Source organism: Anabrus simplex, chromosome 2 (genome assembly GCF_040414725.1).
Source record: "Anabrus simplex isolate iqAnaSimp1 chromosome 2, ASM4041472v1, whole genome shotgun sequence".
In the NCBI taxonomy this organism is placed as follows: Eukaryota; Metazoa; Arthropoda; class Insecta; order Orthoptera; family Tettigoniidae; genus Anabrus; species Anabrus simplex.
Window position 1 is genome coordinate 859,449,692 of NC_090266.1, and position 23,862 is coordinate 859,473,553.

Here is a 23,862-nt window from a genome sequence, read left to right on the forward strand (position 1 = left end):
TATTATTGTTAACACCTAAGGTGAACAGATTGAAATTTCATCACTCATATTTGAAGTAGTATTCCCCCACCCAGCTACTTATTCCTGCCACCCAGCTGACAAAAATTTCTGGGGAGAACACTGACACCATTTATTATTTATTACATAAACATTATTTCTGGAGTAAAGCCACACATGCACACGCACGTGCGCACACATGCAGTGTTTTTCTACGCAAAAAGGTCGCCCGAATTTGTTCGTAAACGAATCTCACACTCTCTTCATATCTCCACATGTACCGTCTTCTTTCATTCCAAAGGTACTGATTTCACTACTGGCCCCATTCTGAAAAAATGTTCACTTCTGTCTGGTTTAGTGCTCTTAACTTTTAAAATCTTGGCACACTTTACAACCTAGCATTTTATTTTTTGCATAAAACCACTCGTTTCTCTGGAAGAAGTAATTTTTCTGAATTCCATCGGTACTTGCAATGATTTCTTCATATTCATTTGATTTACTAATCAGAGGTTCAGGAGATACTTCAAAAGAATCAGTCATGCTTTCTGTTATTGCGCACGGCTACAAGATAATTAGTTATTTTATCCATTGCACTAGTCAGCCACGCTGCCTACGGGTAGCGTGCCTTCCTTTCACCCAGAGGCCCCGAGTTTGTTTCCCGGCCAGGTCAAGAATTTTTTACCTGTACCTGAGGGTTGGTTCGTGGTCCATTTAGCCTACGTGATTACAATTGAGTAGCTATCCGACGGTGAGGTGGCAACTCCGGTCTAGGAAACTAAGAATAACAGACATGAGGATTCGTTGCACTGACCATGCGTCACCTCATAATTTGCAGTTCTTTGGGCTGAGCAGCGGTCGCTTGGTAGGCCAAAGCCCGTCAAGACTGTAGTCCATAGGGTTTGTTTTGAATTTATTTCACTTCCGTAACTCATGAACCACGTGCACCCCTTGCTCCTGCTAAACAACTATGAACTCTCTTACCTTAGTAGCACATAACAAGTATTTTATGCTTTTCTAATTATTTAAAAGCAATGAAAGCAGTTAAATCTTAAAACCCTGTATGTTGGTATTAACAGCACTAATTGCAATATGGATACCGTTAGATTGTCCTTGATAAGAACAGTTTCTTTGCTGAAGGGTGAGGAAACCAACCTCTTACTCTATTATATTCGAGTAGCGAAAAATGTGGAAGGACAAGAAAGAGCAAGACGAAGACTATCTCTTGATTTTTTTCTTCAACTCTGAAGTGACAACACAAAATCGTTGATACAGAACAAGAATGATAATTTTTAGGATTCTCTACACCCAGGTACACACAAAAAGGAACGGCTACAGACAGCACGATTCATACAGCCGTGAATACCCCCCTTTCAGACGAAGATTATAAGAAAGAAATCAATCGAATACACTTTATCGCTGTGAATAATGGCTACAATAGGGAATGTGTGAACAAGATCAACAAAATAATCAATTAACACTTTAATTAAAAAATCCAAAGAGAAGAAAAAATAAGTTATGTTCATATAGTCATAATGAGATGACAAACCACCAACATTTTTAAGAAACTTAACATCGTGCTTAAAACAATCACCATCAACGCTCAAACATTCTACAACACCCACACAGTCAATAATAATAATAATAATAATAATAATAATAATAATAATAATAATAATAATAATAATAATAATAATAATCATCATCATCATCATCATTTCCCTTTATCCAGCTGTAGCCGGGTAATAATAAGTACACGTAAACCAGTATTTATAAATTGAAGTGCGCATTCTGGAAAAAGTTTGTTTCTTTGTATGGTGATAAATGGAAACAATATACAGAAATACTGTGCTTGACAACATAAAATTATTAGAAACAGTTTGCAACGTTCTGTATTTGTGTGATAGCATCCGAATTATGTAAATTTCCTTAGACATGTAGAGATGGGAATATTATTCTCAGTCTGAGTGCTGCAAGTGGTGGAAACAGTGCTGACCCCATAAAAGAAGGGAAATTTAATGTGGGCTAACTATTGAAAGACAAATAAATCAGTAGTTTCTTTTCAAACAGTAAAACCACGCCAAAATATATAACCATACATAAATTCAGTGCGGGACATGAGTTATTATATCACTGTGCGGTAGTGGTGTGAAGCTACTGGAACGTGTTTCTAATTGATGCAACAGCCTTCACCTGTAGAGAACCAGGTTTGAACCATGGATCAACAGATGGCAACTCAGCTCTGGGTCCTTGATATTCCATGGACAATCACAGTTGAGATGGAGTTTAAAGGTTTCTCAGCATGCGCCTTCCCGAGGCTCAGATGGAAAGCACAACGCAGTAATCAGATGAGTAGACTAATTAGTAAGTAGTTGTGAATTCACAGCTTGTAAATAATTCATTATTAGAATAGGATGTAATATTTATCCTACTATGGGACAATAGCATAGGAAGTGATGTGTAAGTAAATTTAGTTCAATTTAGTAGAAATCGAAATTGGGATCTTTGTGATTCTTACATTTTAAATTATCAGATCACATTCATAGTGAAGTTCAAATATGGGAACATACTAGATGGAAAGTTCCAGATTAGGAGTTTTTTAAATGTATTTTGAGAATGCATTAGTTAAAAAAATGTGTTGGGGAAAATGGCAAAGTAATTGCATATAGGCCTATATAGAGTTTCATTAATGCATGACTTTAAGCCTGTAGATTGGATCAGGAATGCACTCAGTTTTGCAATGTAACTGATAGGAGTTTGTAGCATAGGGTATGCGATTGCAGATGTGCTGTGTGGTGTACGACGTTGCCGGGATTCGAACAAAGGTCCACCATTTAGATCAGCATCTTCCATAAGGAAGTACATTTTATTTTCATTTCCTCTTCGTCCCCTGAATTTAGAGAAGTCATTTCTTTTATAATGAAAGGATTTTTTTCTTTTTGGTTTAAAAGATTTAATTCTCTTGCATGTGCCTGGGTTATGAAACCAGAACTATATTTTTGACACTTGGTCAGCATGAAATGGGTAGCAAGATGCACCCCTTTAACGATGTGATTATGAGAAGATTGTGAGAATTCGGATTTAAGACAATGTTCTCAATAGAATGAAATGTTATATCATATGAGGACTTTAGGTAGAGTTTATTTTCTTAAAAGGGTCTTTTGGGTGGTGAAACGGGGCCAGTGCTTAGAGGGTGTAACCGCTTGTTTATGTTCAGCCACGGCTGTAATGAATGGTCCTCAATGGAAAGGACAGGCGAGGGAAGCTAAAATGTGTCGCTCGGAAGTTATTCACAAGAGGAATCTTAATCTCTTTTAAAGACTTAATATCAGGGAATAGTTCGGCTGTAAGGCCAGGAAATTAATTGAGTGGTACATGACAGGAATCCATTTCTTACATAAAGTATTTAGGGTTTCATTTTCAGAGACCAACCATTACAGCAGAAGATGAATGGTTCGAATCCCCGGCAAACCAAGGTGAAGTCACCCGGGTTTCTTTGACCTGGACAAAGACGTACACCCAGCCAGTGTTTTGATTTTGTTTAGGTTCCATTATTTTTGTGTTGTATATTATTTTGTGATAGTGTGCGTGTTTTGTGAGCAAGTTTTGCCTTGCCAACATAATGGTTCAGGGTTCGCAGTTCCACAGCCAAGGATTTGCTTCTTTGATTGAAGTGTATTATGTTCCTGTATCTTGTTCTTGTGGTGTTAATAGTAGGTAGGCATTAACCAATCAAATAGCTTCAATTATTATTCTTGTTATAAATGAAACTCAATTATTTATAACAAGATATTATTCTTGTATAAATTTATTCCCAGTTTTGGTGGGAGAGTAATAGGTATTTAGGGTTTACTAATGCATTCATAATTACGATATTTGACAAGTTTACTAATGGGAATGTACTTGTCTGAGACCAGCTCTAAAATTATCTTGTGATTTCAAAATTTTATTTTTGCTGGAGGGTCAAGCACTTCAGAATACGGTCCTAATGACCGATACTAAAAGATCTTATGTTACGATTGTGTCCTCATTTAATTGTTACCAAGGCCATTTAAATGTAGTTTGGGTCATTTGAATACGTAAATTAGAGCATCCTGGATTTTTCTCTGCCCCTTTATGAAGATGTTAGAGACTTGAAAATTGGTATTTGAAATCGCCTTTAAAAATAAACGAACATGTACTTTTTTTGTTTTCAGAAAATCTACTTATGTGGCAGAGGGGGGGGGGGGGGGTGGCAGAAGGAATGATAAAGGGGTTGAATTCTTTTTATGGGGATACTTATATCTCAAAAACTGAAGATGTTCCAGACTCGGAAATAGGTATATGGAATCTACATTAAAAATAAAGTAACTCTTTTTTTGGAGGGTTTTTTGTTTTTATTCTGCGACTTGACTGTTCCTCACAGGTACAGTTCTATGTTGCATGTTCCAGAGAAAGCTCTGCCAGCAGCCTGGTCATCTTAGCCCGAAAAGACAGTAACACGAATGTGTTTTACAAAAAGTTTCTCAGGTAAATGAAACTCAATTTTTTGGAGAGTTTTATACTTTAGGTATTTTCAGATAATGTCTTAATGCTGTACTGAGGAATGATTACATTGATCAGATTACGAAATCCTTGCGAGCGAAGCCGCGGGTAACAGCTAGTCAAATCATAAGTACACAATAACTGTTGTCAACATACTGAAATTTTATTGAAATAACTGCTCTTTGCATGTCATTAAGGCGACTATGTGGGTTATAACTTTTTACACTTGATGTACAGGTACTTCATCTGTAGCTTATAAAAGTAGTTCACCTGTCATTTTGGAAAAATAATTTGGTAACTATCATGTGAAATTTAAAATGAACGTACAGTAATTAACATATTGGACTGGGTAGCTTAGCCAGTAGAGCTCTGGCTCAAACTGGCGTGTTCGATCCCGGCTCAGTCCAGGGGTATATGAAAGTGCTTAAATACGTCAGCCTCCTGTCAGTAGATTTATCAGCACGTTAAAAAACTATTGTGGGACAAAATTCCAACACCTCGGTGTATCCAAAAAACGTAAAAGTAGTTAGTAGGACGTAAAAGCAATGACATAATTATTTATTCTCTAACTTAGTTCATTTTATTAAACTATATAGTCTACATTTAGCATTTTTCTTGCCTTCAGACCATTCAGAAACTGAGATGTTTTCTTGTATTGTCAGTTGTTCACTGCTTTATGAATATTGCAAGTAAACAATTATAACCCTGAAATTGATAGGCACATTCAATGTTTAACATACTGATTCTGTATGCAATTTTTCTCTAGGATGTTATAAATGATTGCATGTACCACTGTACTGAGTAACATGTTTCAAAAATTAAAAATTTTAGCAGGAAATATTTTGTGGAATTTCATTCCTTTATATCTCATAACTTACAAAATGTGGGTTGTCATCATTTACCCCTGAAGTCGTCGCATATTACTTCTTAAAATGAACTATGCAGAACCAAGAAATAAAATTTCAGTCATCATTTATGAATCCCTGCACAATAACAATATAGCAATATGACTCAAAATAAAAAGTTCTAGCGACTTTCACAACATTTCTTTCTCAAAACAACTTAGTGAAAATGAAACAAATGCTCTCATAAATGATTACAGCTGTTTGCTAACAACTGGACTACATGCCAGTAGATCACATGAAACTGATGTATAGTCGCTCAAAAAAAGAATGAGCTCAAGTTATTGTACGTAGACATAACTATAGAGCCTGCCCCCCAATGTTAGTAACACGAGGTACCGCTATGTGGCGCACACGAAGCGACTGTCCTTTGTTTAATACTTAGGTTACTGAGCTCGATAGCTGCAGTCGCTTAAGTGCAGCCAGTATCCAGAATCCGGGAGATAGTGGGTTCAAACCCCACTGTCAGCAGCCCTGAAGATGGTTTTCCATGGTTTCACATTTTCACACCAGGCAAATGCTGGGGCTATGTCTTAATTAAGGCCACAGCCGATTCCTTCCCATTCCTAGCCCTTTCCTGTCACATTGTCGCCATGAGACCTATCTATGTTGATGCGACGTAAAGAAACTTGCAAAAAAAAAACTTAGGTTTCCACTGGTAGCACTGAGGTAAGTAGAAGTGAATAGAATATCACTGCTACCAACTGGTGGTTGTTGGTTTGATATGGCTATCTTTTTTTTTTTTTCCTTGCCGTGCAAGCAGAATGCGACGCGGCGATAGAAAAAAAGCATCTCAAAGTATGCCCCCAAGGGGCCACTATTTGGTCATTTTAATGAACCGGATCCACGAAATGTCGCTATAAGATTTGTCCAAATGGAAGACAATAAATGCTTTTACCCAAAGTGTAAAATCTGCGGTAAATTAAGAAATACCGTCGTTACCAGGTAAATATCTAGAGAAATATATATATATGTACTTACAGGTTGTAGGCAAGACTCCCTTATGTTGCATTCTGCTGCTCATGCCATCTTTTGTTTCTTTCTTGAGGTCCAGGGCTAGCACTGACGAATTGGAGTGCTATGTCTGTGAATTCTCATTATATTTGCCCATATGACTAGCACAGGTAGTTCAAACTAGTGTTGGCTACTGAATGTATGATTCGAAGCAGTGTATCGATTCATTCAAGTGTCCGAGTGAATCGATTCACAGGAACGGCGAGCTCACGGCACATGATTCAGCTTACTCCCAGCGGACAGTGCTGAGTGGCGCACTCACTGGACGTTGACGGGGAGCCAAGCTTCCGCTGCAGCGAGACAGTGTATCACGGCACATCGAAAGAATCGTAAACGAGCGCGGCTCAGTGAGACACATGATACACACGGCTCCTTATCGGCTCACTGGACACGCGGAGAGCCGAGCTTCCGCTGCAGCAAGACATACAGTGAGCCATGGCACATCGAAAGAATCGTGAACGAGCGCGGCTCAGTGAGACACAAGATACACACGGCTCCTTATCGCCTCACTGCAGCGAGACATACAGTGAGCCATGCTACACTGAAAGAATCATATGCTATAATGGACTCTCGAGCTCAGCTCATTTGAAAATAATACCCATTTGCATTCACTGTCCTCTTCTTACAGGGAGGTTTAAATAATAGATGGATTTATTTGCAGTGTTAAAAAGGTAGTCACAACATAATTCTGAAGTAGCTAGTAAGTTGGTAGGCTATTAGGTTATACTATTTATTAGTTTAATGAATCTTAGTATTATAACTTAGTTGACATTTGACAATTAAACTCGACTCTAGCCTGCCCTATGACTATGAGTCATGCTCATGACCACTCAAAAGTACCTGTTTTATATTGGGAAGAACGGCTCAGTATTCTCTCAGTTCATATGTCACATTGTTGCACAAGACTTCAATCATATGTGGAAGGACGCAATAACAGTATGTTGAATCAGAAAACCAGCGGGCTACTGTACATCTCGGGTAGCCTATACAAAATATGACTATTAAAAAAAATCCTCAGCTGATAGAAAAATACTTTTTTTAAAAATGACTGAGCGAGTTGTCGTGCGGTTAATATCGTGTGGCTATGCGCTTGCATTCGGGGGATGGTGGGTTCGAATCCCGTCGGCAGCCGTTAAGATGGTTTTTCCATAGTTTCCCCATTTTCTCACCAGGAAATGCTGGGACTGTACCTTAATTCAGGTCATGGCTGCTACCTTCCTAATCCTAACCTTTCCCACCCTGCGTCACCCGAAACCTTCAATGTACACTGACTGACAGAGCAAATGCAACACCAAGGAGGAGTGGTTCGAAAGGAATGAAAGTTGGGGAAAAAACAGAGTCGGCACGGAAGAATAATTGATGTTTATTTCAAACTGATATGCAGGTTACACAATGCGCACGGCATCGACTCAGTAGGATGTAGGACCACCGCGAGCGGTGATGCACGCAGAAACACGTCGAGGTACAGAGTCAATAAGAGTGCGGATGGTGTCCTGAGGGATGGTTCTCCATTCTCTGTCAACCATTTGCCACAGTTGGTCGTCCGTACGAGGCTGGGGCAGAGTTTGCAAACGGCGTCCAATGAGATCCCACACGCGTTCGACTGGTGAGAGATCCGGAGAGTACGCTGGCCACGGAAGCATCTGTACACCTCGTAGAGCCTGTTGGGAGATGCGAGCAGTGTGTGGGCGGGCATTATCCTGCTGAAACAGAGCATTGGGCAGCCCCTGAAGGTACGGGAGTGCCACCGGCCGCAGCACATGCTGCACGTGGTGGTGGGCATTTAACGTGCCTTGAATACACACTAGAGGTGACGTGGAATCATACGCAATAGCGCCCCAAACCATGATGCCGCGTTGTCTAGCGATAGGGCGCTCCACAGTTACTGCCGGATTTGACCTTTCTCCACGCCGACGCCACACTCGTCTGCGGTGACTATCACTGACAGAACAGAAGCGTGACTCATCGGAGAACACGACGTTCCGCCATTCCCTCATCCAAGTCGCTCTAGCCCGGCACCATGCCAGGCATGCACGTCTATGCTGTGGAGTCAATGGTAGTCTTCTGAGCGGCCGCCGGGAGTGCAGGCCTCCTTCAACCAATCGACGGGAAATTGTTCTGGTCGATATTGGAACAGCCAGGGTGTCTTGCACATGCTGAAGAATGGCGGTTGACGTGGCGTGCGGGGCTGCCACCGCTTGGCGGCGGATGCGCCGATCCTCGCGTGCTGACGTCACTCGGGCTGCGCCTGGACCCCTCGCACGTGCCACATGTCCCTGCGCCAACCATCTTCGCCACAGGCGCTGCACCACGGACACATCCCTATGGGTATCGGCTGCGATTTGACGAAGCGACCAACCTGCCCTTCTCAGCCCGATCACCATACCCCTCGTAAAGTCGTCTGTCTGCTGGAAATGCCTCCGTTGACGGCGGCCTGGCATTCTTAGCTATACACGTGTCCTGTGGCACACGACAACACATTCTACAATGACTGTCGGCTGAGAAATCACGGTACGAAGTGGGCCATTCGCCAACGCCGTGTCCCATTTATCGTTCGCTACGTGCGCAGCACAGCGGCGCATTTCACATCATGAGCATACCTCAGAGACGTCAGTCTACCCTGCAATTGGCATAAAGTTCTGACCACTCCTTCTTGGTGTTGCATTTGCTCTGTCAGTCAGTGTATTAGAGTAACTAGCATTTTTTCTAAGAAAGGAGTTCATAGTATGAAGACCAGATGGCAGCTGTGAGCACTGAATGCTGTTGCTGCTGTCTTACCAGCACATACTACACAGATGCAGTAGGAGCGCTGACCAATGAGCCGTGAATCGGATCACTGTATCGATTCAGTAACGTGAACGGAATCAAATGAATCGATTCAGTAAAATGAATCGAATGTCCCATCACTAGTTCAAACAGCAAAATAGCATGATCACTGGACCAATAATTACATCACTTAATGAATGATTTAAGGCACAAGACGAATGAGCAACATGAATAAAATGACACCTAATCAATTCAAACAACTTCAGTGAGCAAAGACATCATACACGAAAGTGTTGGATAAACAAAACACATACGGAAGCACTGCGAAGTAGCAGAAAAAACTGTTGTAAGGTAGTAAAGTATGTAGGCCTATCCATATTATTCTCTACTAGTAAAATATTTTGTACTATTTCTTAATTTACCGCAGATTTTACACTTTATTCAAGTAAGAGCAATTATTATCTTCCATTTGGGACAAATATTACAGTGAAATTTTGTGGATCCAATACGTTCATGTAACCCCGGGCGGACAGTATGCGCCGCGGCCATAGATAAAGCCACTGTTCTCATGACAGAGATTGGCCTGGATTTGCAACAATATGTTAAAGGTAATATATGACCTTTATTCCTTGCCGTAAGCCCCGAGATTAAAGGAGAAATTGAGAAAGTGTAAGGTTATCATACAGACACTTCCAAACTTCGCAGACCTCTTCAGTTTTTTTCTTCTACATTGGTTGGTAACAAAAAATCCGTCTCTTCACAGGTGGGAATGACGTCTTAATCTTCAATATCGGCCAATGCCTGTGATCCTTGGCAGAAGAAATTTATAATGGCGCATGGACACTTACTTTAGTTTATAAAAGTAAATATACTTCTAGAGACAGGTGGGCTGGTCCCTGGCAGGCATAACTAACACATCTTTCCTCCAGAATAATTTCCAGGTAACAACAGCAGCATTGAAACTAACATATCTTATAATCTGATGGGGCTGCCTCTATAGGCTATTTCTACCAAGACAGCGCAGAATAATTCCAAAAATATAATACCAGTAAGCAAAATTGTAGTAGGGACCTTTTGTGATTACACCAAAGGACAGACTACATTAGCGGAAAACCAGTAAGCCACAATATGCATCAGTCAATCTCTTGGAAAATATTATTTTACATAAATTAAGCACAAAACTTTAAGTAGGAAAGAACATTCATAATGAAGAGTTAACTAACACCAGCACCACTACATGACGAAGAGGAAAAAATACAAATCCACTCTTCATGTTCCTCAAGGTAACATCAGCTTGCATCTATCACAACTTTATTACTCATTAGATCATCGACATACCCACCTGGGTCACCACAGAGGATCCGATCCTCATTTTGTTGTTCCATTGTCCTAGCTGATTGGCTGTAGGCGAAGACGAAATAGACTCGGGTAAAGCTGGGAAAACTTCATCGTATGTGTAAGTGGGGGGCTCGTAAGCGGCTTCCTCTTCCATCACTGCTTGCTGCATTGTGGGGATGTCCTTTTTCGCGCCAAGTCGTTACAGTAACACTGTAAACCATTATCATAATATTATATTTCATCTTCAAGTAACATGACACTTGTCATATGGTTGTAAAGGTTATCAACGTCAGCATTACTAGCCGAAACAGCTAATACTATAGTGAAATCCTAAAGCATAAATTTAATTAAAAGTACGCAAGAATACTTATTAATTCCTGGAAATATGGACGTGTATAAGTACATTCTACATCCAGAATTTACCAAGACATGGTCTGTGTAAGGCAGTCGACGTGTCACCCAACACCCCTACTGACGTGGTAAACACTTACTGTACTGTAATCCAGTGAATCCGTCCTAGAAAAGCCTTAATCGCATCCCTCGATCCAGGTTGACCTGGTATCTACCTAAAAATACAACCACAATATCAAAAACCACATTCAATAAATATTTTTCTAACACACCGCATTTCAAGAAATTCAAGACATACACACACACAGGCAAACCAAGACTGCCCATGTACAAACTAAACAGAGGCGCATGCGTCGTTTCGCTGCAATAAAGTACAGTACTCTGTGTTGAAGTCAAAACTCCCATCGGTCAAACTTGCCGTTAATATCAGAAATACCAAACACACAAAACAAGAAATCATGCAGAAAACAAATTAGACCGTCTTTGCTGGCCAATATTACTTATAGAGCCGCGATGATGAGTCTTTAAGTCAGCGTAAACAATTTGAAGGATTTAGATAACAAACATTGAAATAAAAACAAACAAACAACAATTTTATATGTAGAATTAAACTGGGCTTCTATTCTGTATAACACTTAAATAACATGAATACATCCACCGCTATAGGAATAGGAGGATGAATTTCATTTTCTGAGAAAGGAGAATCAGAAGAAGTGATTGCGTATAACCGCTCATTTCCATACAAATTTGTCTTGCTGGTTTTCTAATTAATATCATATTCAAAATAGAACCACAATGTAAACATACATCGAAACATAGAAATAAGCACTATGATTACGTGAAATATACAAATGAAAGTAATAAAGATAATTGTAGTAAATTACCCTAAGCGTGTCCTTTATTAAGAAAGTTGTTACCGTTAGGCCCCATTCACAATGCAAACGTAATCGTAAACTTAACGACGTAACGTAACCGTAAAATTTGTGGTATTCACAGTGGAGGAACGTAACATTAACGTAAAGAGTACACAGCAGCCAATCAAAACACTGCCATGTTATTTAGTACGGAAGTCAGGTTTTGGGCTATCTCGCAGTTTTATATTTCAATACCTCGATGGAATCAAACAACGTGGTAGCGGAATCCATATTACTTCAAACATCTATTGCTTTGCTCCTGGGAGCTGTGTAGGCCTACGGTACCTGAAAAGGCGATCTAAACAACGGTGCAGAAAATGGGTTCATCCCTTGAATCAAAGGTTATCTCAGGGCGATTTCGGTAATCTACTGTAAGAAATGACCCTCATCAGTTCGTTTTGGACATGCGGATGAAACCTGAACTGTTTTTCTTTCTTACGATTTGCTTCCCCTTTTGTAATAAAAAGAAATGTAAAAGGTCTCCTTTACCGACATCTATGACCATATCTATCACACCCCGATGAGATATTTGGATCTATTTGTTTGGATGATATCGTTTTCGTAAACTAGTAGTCCGTCATAATGTTAAGAAATATACAGGGACACTGTTTTATTTATGACAGGGATTATCTCTCGTCCGTTTGCCAGCGCTGCGAGCTTGTCTCCCGCCATTTATTGTCAGATTTCATTACTACAGGATATTAATTTCCACCTATTATTTTTCGGTACAGCGTATTTGTAATTCTTTTTCCTTCTATCATACATAGCCTATACACAAAGATTATTTTGAAAGAGAATTGCAAGTGTTTCGTCGAAAGAAGTCATTATATCGTGCACAACACAAAATGTTTACCTCTGCTCTGATTGGATGGTTCTTAAAGTTAACGTAAAATTAACCGCAAGAGCTTGGAGTTTGCAATCCCTTAATTTTACGGACTCGCAGTTAAGTTTACGTCGGCGAATTGTGAATGGATCCATTAGATAAGATGGCCGCTAACTTCTAAGTTAACGTTAATTTTAAGTTTACGTTACGTTACGTTTGCATTGTGAATGGGGCTTTACTACGTTCTGAAAGGTTACCCCAAAATATTGACAACATTGAATTCATCTTGAGTTGAGTGCATTAAATTATGTCTGCTAACTACTGTTGTCCATTCATGCGCCAATTTCTTTGGGTTCAGAGGCAAATATACCCTTCACATATACAACCAGAGTGATGTTCTTAGCTACTGTTATTAGATTGTGGATAACCTATGCAGCTAAACAGTACAAAGTGGTGGTGGTGGTGATTATTGCCTTAAGAGGAAGTACAACTGGACAAACATCCGCTAATAACACTAATCGAAGGGGAAAAGAAGTAATCCGACACTTCGAAAGAAGAAGGAATCTGCCAAAGAAAGACAAAGGCCAGGAAGTGGAAAAAAACAAGAGTTGACCAAGGGAGGTCGAATAAGGTAAAAATTGAGGAGTCTGGAACAGGCTGCAGGGACTCAGCTAAGGTCCTGTGGTCGCCAACCCACGATCCAAAGATAAGTGTCCCTGGGGCAATTTTTACGACAGGAAGGAGATAACGTTGATGATTTCTACCATCCCCACAAAATGGTACAAAGCCGCCATCTGTATTATGTTTACGTAAACATCATTTGTAAACTGATGATCATTATTTGTAGTGCTATGGACTTCAGTTGGCTTCCCAACAAGAAAAATTTCAAGGTAATAATAATCACCATCAAGAGAAGAAGAAGAAGACCGAGCACTTGGCTGTGCAGTTTGGGTCACGTAACTATCAACTTGCATCCGGGAGATAGTCGGATCGACCCCACTATTGGCAGTCCTCAAGATGGATTTCCGTGGTTTCCAATTTTCGCACCTGGCATTTGCTAGGGCTGTTCTTTAATTAACGACACGGTCGCTTCCTTCCCACTCCTAACTTTTTCCTATTCAATTGTCTCTTTAAGACCTATATGTGTCGATGCGACGTACAACAGATTGTAAAAAAAAAAGAAGAATGTTGGCCTGCGATTATCATTCGAATTACATGTCCCCCTAACATGGGGGAGATTAAGGGGCTTCAAATCCCCTCCAAAACAAAAATGAACTTGACAAATTTAAACAGCATATACGGGTTTTCAAATAGCCTACAATAAAATAGGGAAATTTAAACACAAGGATTTGCAAAATAAACAATTGATTTTAACATACAAGAACTGTGCCATCTTAAAATGTTTCTCTATGAATATAGTTTACAAATTAATGAAAATATAAATGGAAATTAAAGAACCCGGTGCAAGAACCAGATAGCTCGAAAATATATAAAAATATTCAGGAGACACAAAAAACTTCATAAAATAGTCATATGTCGAAAAAGTATGGGTTATCTACGGACACTAGCAAGAATAAGTAGTAACATACATATTGATGTGGAAATGATGCGGGTTGTATTACTGGACTCCTCTCAGTTTATTCACACAACCACTGGAGCTGTCTTGCTTCATGACCCGGTAAACTATGTTTACAATGCAGAATGCAAAAACCAGTGCTATTTACTTGCGACTCGTATTCCGTACCAGAGCAAGACAATCTTGTGGGAAATATATGTCTTCTCTCTCGCTTTCGTTTTGACTTCTCGATTACACCAACAGTCCGGTCGCAGGGAAGAAAAGTGTATCCGGGCTCTGGATACCGGTGTATTATTTTCTCAAATCTCCCAAGTTTTTTGAGAAGTGTATACTGAACAATACCGAGGTTCTTATTCTGTGCCGAGAACTGATAAAAAACTGTGGCGTCATCACTAACCTTGCTTTGTAAGAAAAGATTAATCATGAAAAATCATCTCATTTTGACCCATTCTACTAATAGCTTCATCGAACATTTAACAGAATGATCTGCCTGTCTTTTAAAAGTGTACACAAAACTTATACAATTACTACTGCTTTTTGCAAAATATGTCTCCACTCGAACATTGAAGTATAGCCGCTACAAGAGAAACAGTTAAAACAACACCGACAGCACCCTTTAAACTCCTACTATGCACTAAATCAGTGGAGCAGTACGGTTCTTGTACCGGCAGATAGAGCTTCTTTTTCAATGATAGCTTACAAATACAACAAAAACCGAAATTGACAAAACGTCGAGCTATCTGGTTATTGCACCGAGCTCTTCAATTTAAATTTTAGTGAGATATACAGATTGTTTGTTTTTATGTTCTTAATACATTTTCCACCATAAACGTCAATTGCAATAAACATATAGACATAATAGAACTGGAAGTGGTACATTCATTCGTCACCAGAAGACCCTTCGGACGCGATTCAGCGCTAGCGTTCGAAGAGGAACCTGACGGAACAATCAGAATCAGTCTGGAGGGACAGAGGGAGCCACATAACAACAGGAGTACACACATATGAAAGCATGACATAGATACAAGACTGGAATGACACATGTGGCGGTGAGGAACGTACGAATTTGGAAAACACCGCAACTACATAACTACCACATCCTATATCTGCTCTAATCTGCTTGGTCTACCCCTACAGTTCGTACCACCTACACTTCCCTCAAAAGCAAACTGTACAAGACCTGGGTGTCATAAGATGTGCCCTATCATTCTATTCCTTCTGGTAAAATTTAGTCAAATCGATCTCCTCTCACCAGATCGATTCAGAATACCTTCATTCGTGATTCTATCTACCCATCTCATCTTCATCAATTTTCTGTAACACCACATTTCAAAAGCTTCTCTTCTCTTTCTTCCTGAGCTAGTTATCCTGTATGTTTCATTTCCATACAATGCCACGCTACAGACGAAAGTCTTCAAAAACATCTGTCTAATTCCTATATCAATGTTCGAGGTGAAAAAATTTCTGTTCTTAAGAAAGACCTCCCTTGCTTGTGCTAGTCTGCGTTGTATTTCTTCCTTACCTCTGCCATCATTAGTTATTATTCTACCTAAGTAACAATAGTCATCTACTTCCTTTAAGACTTCCTTTCCTAATCTAATATTTTCTGCAACACCTGACCTGGTTCGACCGCACTCCGTTACTTTTGTTTTGGGCTTATTTATTTTCATCTTGTATTCCATCCCCAAGATATTGTCCATTCCATTCAGCAATTACTCCAGATCATTTGCGGAGTACCGAGCTCGATAGCTACAATCGCTTAAGTGCGGCCAGTATCCAGTATTCGGGAGATAGTAGGTTCGAACCCCACTGTCGGCAGCCCTGAAAATGGTTTTCCATGGTTTCCCATTTTCACACCAGGCAAATGCTGGGGCTGTACATTAATTAAGGCGACGGCCGTTTCCTTCCCATTCCTAGCCCTTTCCTATCCCATCGTCGCCATAAGACCTATCTGTGTCGGTGCGACGTAAAGCAACTAGCAAGAAAAATACCTTTTGCAGAGTCAAATAAAATAATATCATCGGCAAATCTCAAGGTTTTTTATTTCCTCTCCTTGAACTTTGACAACCTTTCCAAATTCCCATTTGATTAGCTTTATTGCCTATTCTATGTAAACACTGAAAAGGAGAGGAGACAAATTGCAGCCTTGCCTCACTCCTTTCTGGGTGCTGCCTTTTTTCAAAGCCCTGGATTCTTATTACTGCAGACAGATTTTTTTTATAGATTGTAGATATTTCTCTTTTCTCGGTATCTGATCCCGATCACCTTCAGAACCTCAAACAGCTTGGTCCAATCAACATTATCGAATGCCTTTTCTAGATTTACGAACGCCATTTGCTTCGAGTTTGTCTTTCTTAATTCGGTCCTCTAAGATCAGAGGTAAAGTCAGGATTGCTTCACGTGTTTCCACATTTCTTCCCAAGCCAAATTGAACTTCTCCAAATTCAGTTTCAACGCTTCTTTCCATTCATCTGTAAATAATAGTGTTAAAATTTTGCAGGCGTGAGATACTAAACAAAAGGTGCAGTAGTTTTCACACTCGTTAGCACCGGCTTTCTTGGGAATAGGTATAAAAAGATTCTGCCGAAAATCAGATGGCACTTCTCCTGTACCATACAAACTGTGACAAAGAGTTCGATGAAATGTCGGGTACAATAAACATACACTGACTGACAGAGCAAATGCAACACCAAGGAGGAGTGGTTCGAAAGGGATGAAAGTTGGGGAAAAAACAGAGTCGGCACGGAAGAATAATTTATGTTTATTTCAAACCGATATGCAGGTTACACAATGCGCACGGCATCGACTCAGTAGGATGTAGGACCACCGCGAGCGGCGATGCACGCAGAAACACGTCGAGGTACAGAGTCAATAAGAGTGCGGATGGTGTCCTGAGGGATGGTTCTCCATTCTCTGTCAACCATTTGCCACAGTTGGTCGTCCGTACGAGGCTGGGGCAGAGTTTGCAAACGGCGTCCAATGAGATCCCACACGCGTTCGATTGGTGAGAGATCCGGAGAGTACGCTGGCCACGGAAGCATCTGTACACCTCGTAGAGCCTGTTGGGAGATGCGAGCAGTGTGTGGGCGGGCATTATCCTGCTGAAACAGAGCATTGGGCAGCCCCTGAAGGTACGGGAGTGCCACCGGCCGCAGCACATGCTGCACGTAGCGGTGGGCATTTAACGTGCCTTGAATACGCACTAGAGGTGACGTGGAATCATACGCAATAGCGCCCCAAACCATGATGCCGCGTTGCCTAGCGATAGGGCGCTCCACAGTTACTGCCGGATTTGACCTTTCTCCACGCCGACGCCACACTCGTCTGCGGTGACTATCACTGACAGAACAGAAGCGTGACTCATCGGAGAACACGACGTTCCGCCATTCCCTCATCCAAGTCGCTCTAGCCCGGCACCATGCCAGGCGTGCACGTCTATGCTGTGGAGTCAATGGTAGTCTTCTGAGCGGCCGCCGGGAGTGCAGGCCTCCTTCAACCAATCGACGGGAAATTGTTCTGGTCGATATTGGAACAGCCAGGGTGTCTTGCACATGCTGAAGAATGGCGGTTGACGTGGCGTGCGGGGCTGCCACCGCTTGGCGGCGGATGCGCCGATCCTCGCGTGCTGACGTCACTCGGGCTGCGCCTGGACCCCTCGCACGTGCCACATGTCCCTGCGCCAACCATCTTCGCCACAGGCGCTGCACCGTGGACACATCCCTATGGGTATCGGCTGCGATTTGACGAAGCGACCAACCTGCCCTTCTCAGCCCGATCACCATACCCCTCGTAAAGTCGTCTGTCTGCTGGAAATGCCTCCGTTGACGGCAGCCTGGCATTCTTAGCTATACACGTGTCCTGTGGCACACGACAACACGTTCTACAATGACTGTCGGCTGAGAAATCACGGTACGAAGTGGGCCATTCGCCAACGCCGTGTCCCATTTATCGTTCGCTACGTGCGCAGCACAGCGGCGCATTTCACATCATGAGCATACCTCAGTGACGTCAGTCTACCCTGCAATTGGCATAAAGTTCTGACCACTCCTTCTTGGTGATGCATTTGCTCTGTCAGTCAGTGTAGATGAACAATGCACGACAGTGACCTTACTGTCCTTCGAACTAGTTTCCTCCCATAACTATGAACTGCCGAGATCGGCGATACATGTCCGAGAAACTTTGCAAGAAGTCTTCCTTTGGGATGGTGTTCAAAAGCCTCGTCACGTTTCGTTGAATGTCAGGAATATCGTCAAATCTCTTTCCTTTCAAAGCGAGATTGAGTCATGGAAACAGGAAGAATTGTGGAGGATTGAGATCTTGCGAGTATGGGGAGTGTTCCAGTTGAACCACCACTTTTTTTGACACGAAATGTTTGACGATATTGTCTGTGTGTGTTGGCGAGCGTTGTTATGGACAGAAAAACAAAGAACCTTGTTGTGCGTACTGGGGTCGTATCTGCGTAGACGTTTCATGAGTCGGGTCAACATTTCAATGTAACGTGCAGCACTCCACGTCGTCCCTCAGGTAGAAATTCTTTGTGAATAATGCCTTGACTATCGAGAAAGGTGATGAGCATTGCTTTAGTGCGTGCCTCTCCGGATCTGACATTTTTCCGACGAGAGGATCACGGAGAACGCCATTCCATGCTTTGCCGTTTCGTTTCAGGGTCGTACATGAGGCACTAGGTTTCATCTTCAGTGACAATACAGTACAAGAAATTTGGTGTCGCATCCGCCGTTTCGACAAAATCCTGTGAAGCTTCTAAACGTATCTGCTTCTGATCGTCAGTCATGTGATGTGCCAGAAGACGAGAACATGTTCCCTCTTCTCTAAATTCTGGGCAACAATTTATCGCATGGATTCACGGTTAATCTGCAGTTCATCCGCTATCATCCGCACAGAATATCGCCGATCGTTCGTGATTAATGCCCTCAGCTTCAAAATGTTTTCTTCACTGACAGCGGTCACCGGTCTTCCTCTACGGGGGTTGTAAGAAACATTTTTCCCGACCTCCTGGAAAACGGGCGAACCAAATCAAATCAAATCAAATCAAATCAAAATCTCTTTATTTGCAAATGAGGTGTCTACCTCGGTGGCAAATGGTACACTAAAATGCCTTATTGTCAAGCACTAAATTTTAAATTAACAAGAGACGAAGAAAATTTTCCTAGAATACAATATTATAAAATTTACGCTAATAATGTGTTCTATTAAACACACACATCATCCTTAATAAATTTATATTGTTTAAAAAATTCTACTTATAATATCTTACAAACATAGTCAACTCATATACAGTATGTGAAATAACTTCTAATAATAATATACAACTGGTATAAGATTAAAATTAACATTGAATTTATTTACATATTTATATTTTACCCATTTTGGAAACTAAGTAGCATAACGACCTGCTGCGTCTTAACCAGAGCCCCGTTTGCCACCACTTTTCAGAGTTCCTGAAGGGCCTTCACAGCTACCGTAGCGGTAACAAGGCCCTCGAAGTCCCCACTGTACTTCACCCCGACAGACAGTCCCCTACTTGGGCTGTCCAAACTCCATAGACCAGGGGATGGAATTAATTTAATCACACACTTTTTTTACAATATCCTGCACTGGTCGAATGCCCTCTAACATTTCATTTATTTTCTCTGTTGTTGTTTATTCTCTTCTTGAATATGTGTACAGATTTTGGAAAAGGATCAAACACTACCCCTGGTAAACTGTTCCACTCCTTCACGCCCTTCCCAATGAATGAAAATTTACCCCAATCGCTTCTGCTAAAATTCCTTCTAATTTTGTATTTGTGGTCAGTTCTACCAATATAATTATTTTCCAACTGAAGCCTCTCACGGAAATCTCTCAATGCTTCTTCTCCTGTATAGGCTCTATATAATCCTATAAGTCTAGTTTTCTCCCTTCTCTTACTTAAAGTTTCCCAACCAAGTTCCTTTAACATTTCTGATACTCTACTCCTTCTCCTGAAATCCCCTGTTACAAACCTTGCTGCTTTCCTCTGCACACCATCTAGTTCTTTTATTAGGTATTCTTGGTTAGGATCCCAAATACTGTTTGCATATTCCAAAAATGGACGAACCATACTCAAGTAACTTTTTTCTTTTAATTCTTTGTTGCATCCTTTAAGTAGCCTCATTATGACATGTAACGATCTGTATGCTTTCCCAACAATGTCATCAACATGACCCTTCCAGTGCAAATTACTTTCAAATCTCACACCTAAGTACTTGCACTTGCCATCTTTTGGGATAACTACCTCATCCAAAGTATATTCAAATTCAGTTTTAAAGCTCCTGTTTGTAAATGTTGTAACAGTTGATTTGCCTCCATTAATCTTCATATTATTTTCTTCAACCCATTCTTGGATACTCTCAAGGTCCCTTTGTAATTCTGAGCAATCCTCAATGTTATTTATTTCCCTATAAACAATTATGTCATCTGCATACAATCTTATTTTCGATGTTATATTGTTCCCTAAATCATTTGCGTATATTAAGAAAAGTAACGGACCGATTGTACTACCCTGTGCAATTCCCTTCCAAACTTTCTCTTCCTGTGATATATTATTTCCTACTTTGACTTTCTGAACCTTTGAATTTAGAAATGTTCTTATCCAACGTATAACCCTTACGTCCAATCCTATTCCCTCCAATTTCTTTAATAATATTCCATGTTCCACTCTATCAAAGGCTTTGGAAAGATCTATGGCTATGCAATCTAACTGGCCTCCTGAATCCAACTGATCTGATATGTCCTGCTGAAATCCCACCAGTTGTGCCTCGCAAGAAAATTTCTTTCTAAATCCATACTGACTCCTCATGAACCAATTTTTATCATCACATATCCCTCTGATGTACACTGACTGACAGAGCAAATGCAACACCAAGGAGGAGTGGTTCGAAAGGGATGAAAGTTGGGGAAAAAACAGAGTCGGCACGGAAGAATAATTTATGTCTATTTCAAACCGATATGCAGGTTACACAATGCGCACGGCATCGACTCAGTAGGATGTAGGACCACCGCGAGCGGCGATGCACGCAGAAACACGTCGAGGTACAGAGTCAATAAGAGTGCGGATGGTGTCCTGAGGGATGGTTCTCCATTCTCTGTCAACCATTTGCCACAGTTGGTCGTCCGTACGAGGCTGGGGCAGAGTTTGCAAACGGCGTCCAATGAGATCCCACACGCGTTCGATTGGTGAGAGATCCGGAGAGTACGCTGGCCACGGAAGCATCTGTACACCTCGTAGAGCCTGTTGGGAGATGCGAGCAGTGTGTGGGCGGGCATTATCCTGCTGAAACAGAGCATTGGGCAGCCCCTGAAGGTATGGGAGTGCCACCGGCCGCAGCACATGCTGCACGTAGCGGTGGGCATTTAACGTGCCTTGAATACGCACTAGAGGTGACGTGGAATCATACGCAATAGCGCCCCAAACCATGATGTCGCGTTGCCTAGCGGTAGGGCGCTCCACAGTTACTGCCGGATTTGACCTTTCTCCTCGCCGACGCCACACTCGTCTGCGCTGACTATCACTGACAGAACAGAAGCGTGACTCATCGGAGAACACGACGTTCCGCCATTCCCTCATCCAAGTCGCTCTAGCCCGGCACCATGCCAGGCGTGCACGTCTATGCTGTGGAGTCAATGGTAGTCTTCTGAGCGGCCGCCGGGAGTGCAGGCCTCCTTCAACCAATCGACGGGAAATTGTTCTGGTCGATATTGGAACAGCCAGGGTGTCTTGCACATGCTGAAGAATGGCGGTTGACGTGGCGTGCGGGGCTGCCACCGCTTGGCGGCGGATGCGCCGATCCTCGCGTGCTGACGTCACTCGGGCTGCGCCTGGACCCCTCGCACGTGCCACATGTCCCTGCGCCAACCATCTTCGCCACAGGCGCTGCACCATGGACACATCCCTATGGGTATCGGCTGCGATTTGACGAAGCGACCAACCTGCCCTTCTCAGCCCGATCACCATACCCCTCGTAAAGTCGTCTGTCTGCTGGAAATGCCTCCGTTGACGGCGGCCTGGCATTCTTAGCTATACACGTGTCCTGTGGCACACGACAACACGTTCTACAATGACTGTCGGCTGAGAAATCACGGTACGAAGTGGGCCATTCGCCAACGCCGTGTCCCATTTATCGTTCGCTACGTGCGCAGCACAGCGGCGCATTTCACATCATGAGCATACCTCAGTGACGTCAGTCTACCCTGCAATTGGCATAAAGTTCTGACCACTCCTTCTTGGTGTTGCATTTGCTCTGTCAGTCAGTGTACTTTGCTATTAAACTCTCCAGTATTTTACAAACTATACTGGTCAGGCTGATTGGTCTGTAGTTCTCTGGTTTCCTTTTATCACCCCTTCCTTTATAAATTGGCATTATTATAGATTCCTTCCATTCCTTTGGCATTACACTATTATTTATGACATAGTCAAAGAGAAATTTTAAATAAGGCACTATGTACCACCCCATTGTCTTTAATACCTCCCCAGTAATTTGATCACTTCCTGTTGCTTTTCCTTGCTGAAGCAGTTGGATTTCTCTGAAAATATCTTCATTTGTGAATGAGAAGCTTCTTGTTTCCCTATGTGTCTCTCCCTCTCTATCTTCGGTTATGGTCTCCAAGTCCTGACAATCTTCTACTGAATCTCTGAATTCCCTACTAAAGAGGTTTGCTTTCTCAGTATCTGTTAAATAGTGTTCACCCCCTTCTCCCACCATTGTAGGAATTTTAATTCCTTTTCCTTTTTGATTCCTAATATATGAATACAGCTTTTTCCATTTCCCTTTGTGGTCATTACCCTCTTGAAGAATGCCATTCATATAATTCCCTTTTGCTTCCTTTTTCACTCTATTCAGTTCCCTCATTAGCTGTTTTCTAGTTTCTCTATTCTCCCTACCCTCTTTGATTTTCCTGTTTACTATTCTACATTTTCTTTTTAATTTTCTTATTTCCCTTGTATAATAAACAGGGTCTGAGGTCATTTTACCCTTCTTAACAGGTAAAAATCTCTTTTCTCCTTCCCAAATAATTCCTTTAAATTTAGCCCAAAGTGTATCCACATTACTCCCTTCACTTATCCAACAACTGAATTGTGATTTAAAGTAAGTCCCAAATGCATCAACTTTAGTTTTTCTGTACAATTTCTTGTCTTGTGTGACCCTCTTATTAAGCCTTTTTGGTACCAGACCTACATCCATTATTACAGCCTTATGGTCACCTATTCCTTCAATTACCTCAGTTTTATCAACAATTTCCCATGGTTTATCCAGGAATACATCTAGTAAGTTATTGAGACGAGTCGGTTCTTATACTACTTGTGTAAATCCTCCCTCCCAAAGTAACTTATTGCCAGTTTCTGTTCATGGGCTTCACTTGCAGCTCCATTCCATTCAACTTCAGGCAAGTTTAGATCTCCCCCAATTATTACCATATCATTATTATTGTTTTTATGAGTATATATTATTTTCTCAAATATTTCCATGTCTCTTTCCTCTCTTCCAGGCCTGTATGTTTCTATAATTCCTTTTCCTTTTTGATTCCTAATATATGAATACAGCTTTTTCCATTTCCATTTCCATTTCCCTTTGTGGTCATTACCCTCTTGAAGTATGCCATTCATATAATTCTCTTTTGCTT

General features: G+C 41.4%; 1 protein-coding gene across 3 annotated transcripts in view; it reads right to left on the bottom strand.

Moving 5' to 3' along the window:
- The window catches only part of Dp1 (satellite-binding protein 1 Dp1), a 344,304-nt gene extending 333,054 nt beyond the window's left edge, over window positions 1–11,250 (bottom strand). Inside the window, exons 1-3 of one of the 3 annotated variants that reach the window (XM_068226305.1) lie at window positions 11,192–11,250; window positions 11,030–11,104; window positions 10,543–10,748 (exon numbers count right to left, since the gene is read on the bottom strand). In XM_068226305.1, coding sequence (XP_068082406.1) covers window positions 10,543–10,707 — 165 coding nt within the window. In that variant the 5' untranslated portion in view covers window positions 10,708–10,748; window positions 11,030–11,104; window positions 11,192–11,250. Of the gene's footprint in view, window positions 1–10,542; window positions 10,749–11,029; window positions 11,105–11,187 lie in introns of all 3 variants that reach the window. The other 2 variants (XM_067141586.2, XM_068226304.1) reach the window with 2 other exon arrangements.
- Window positions 11,251–23,862: the final 12,612 nt, after the last annotated feature.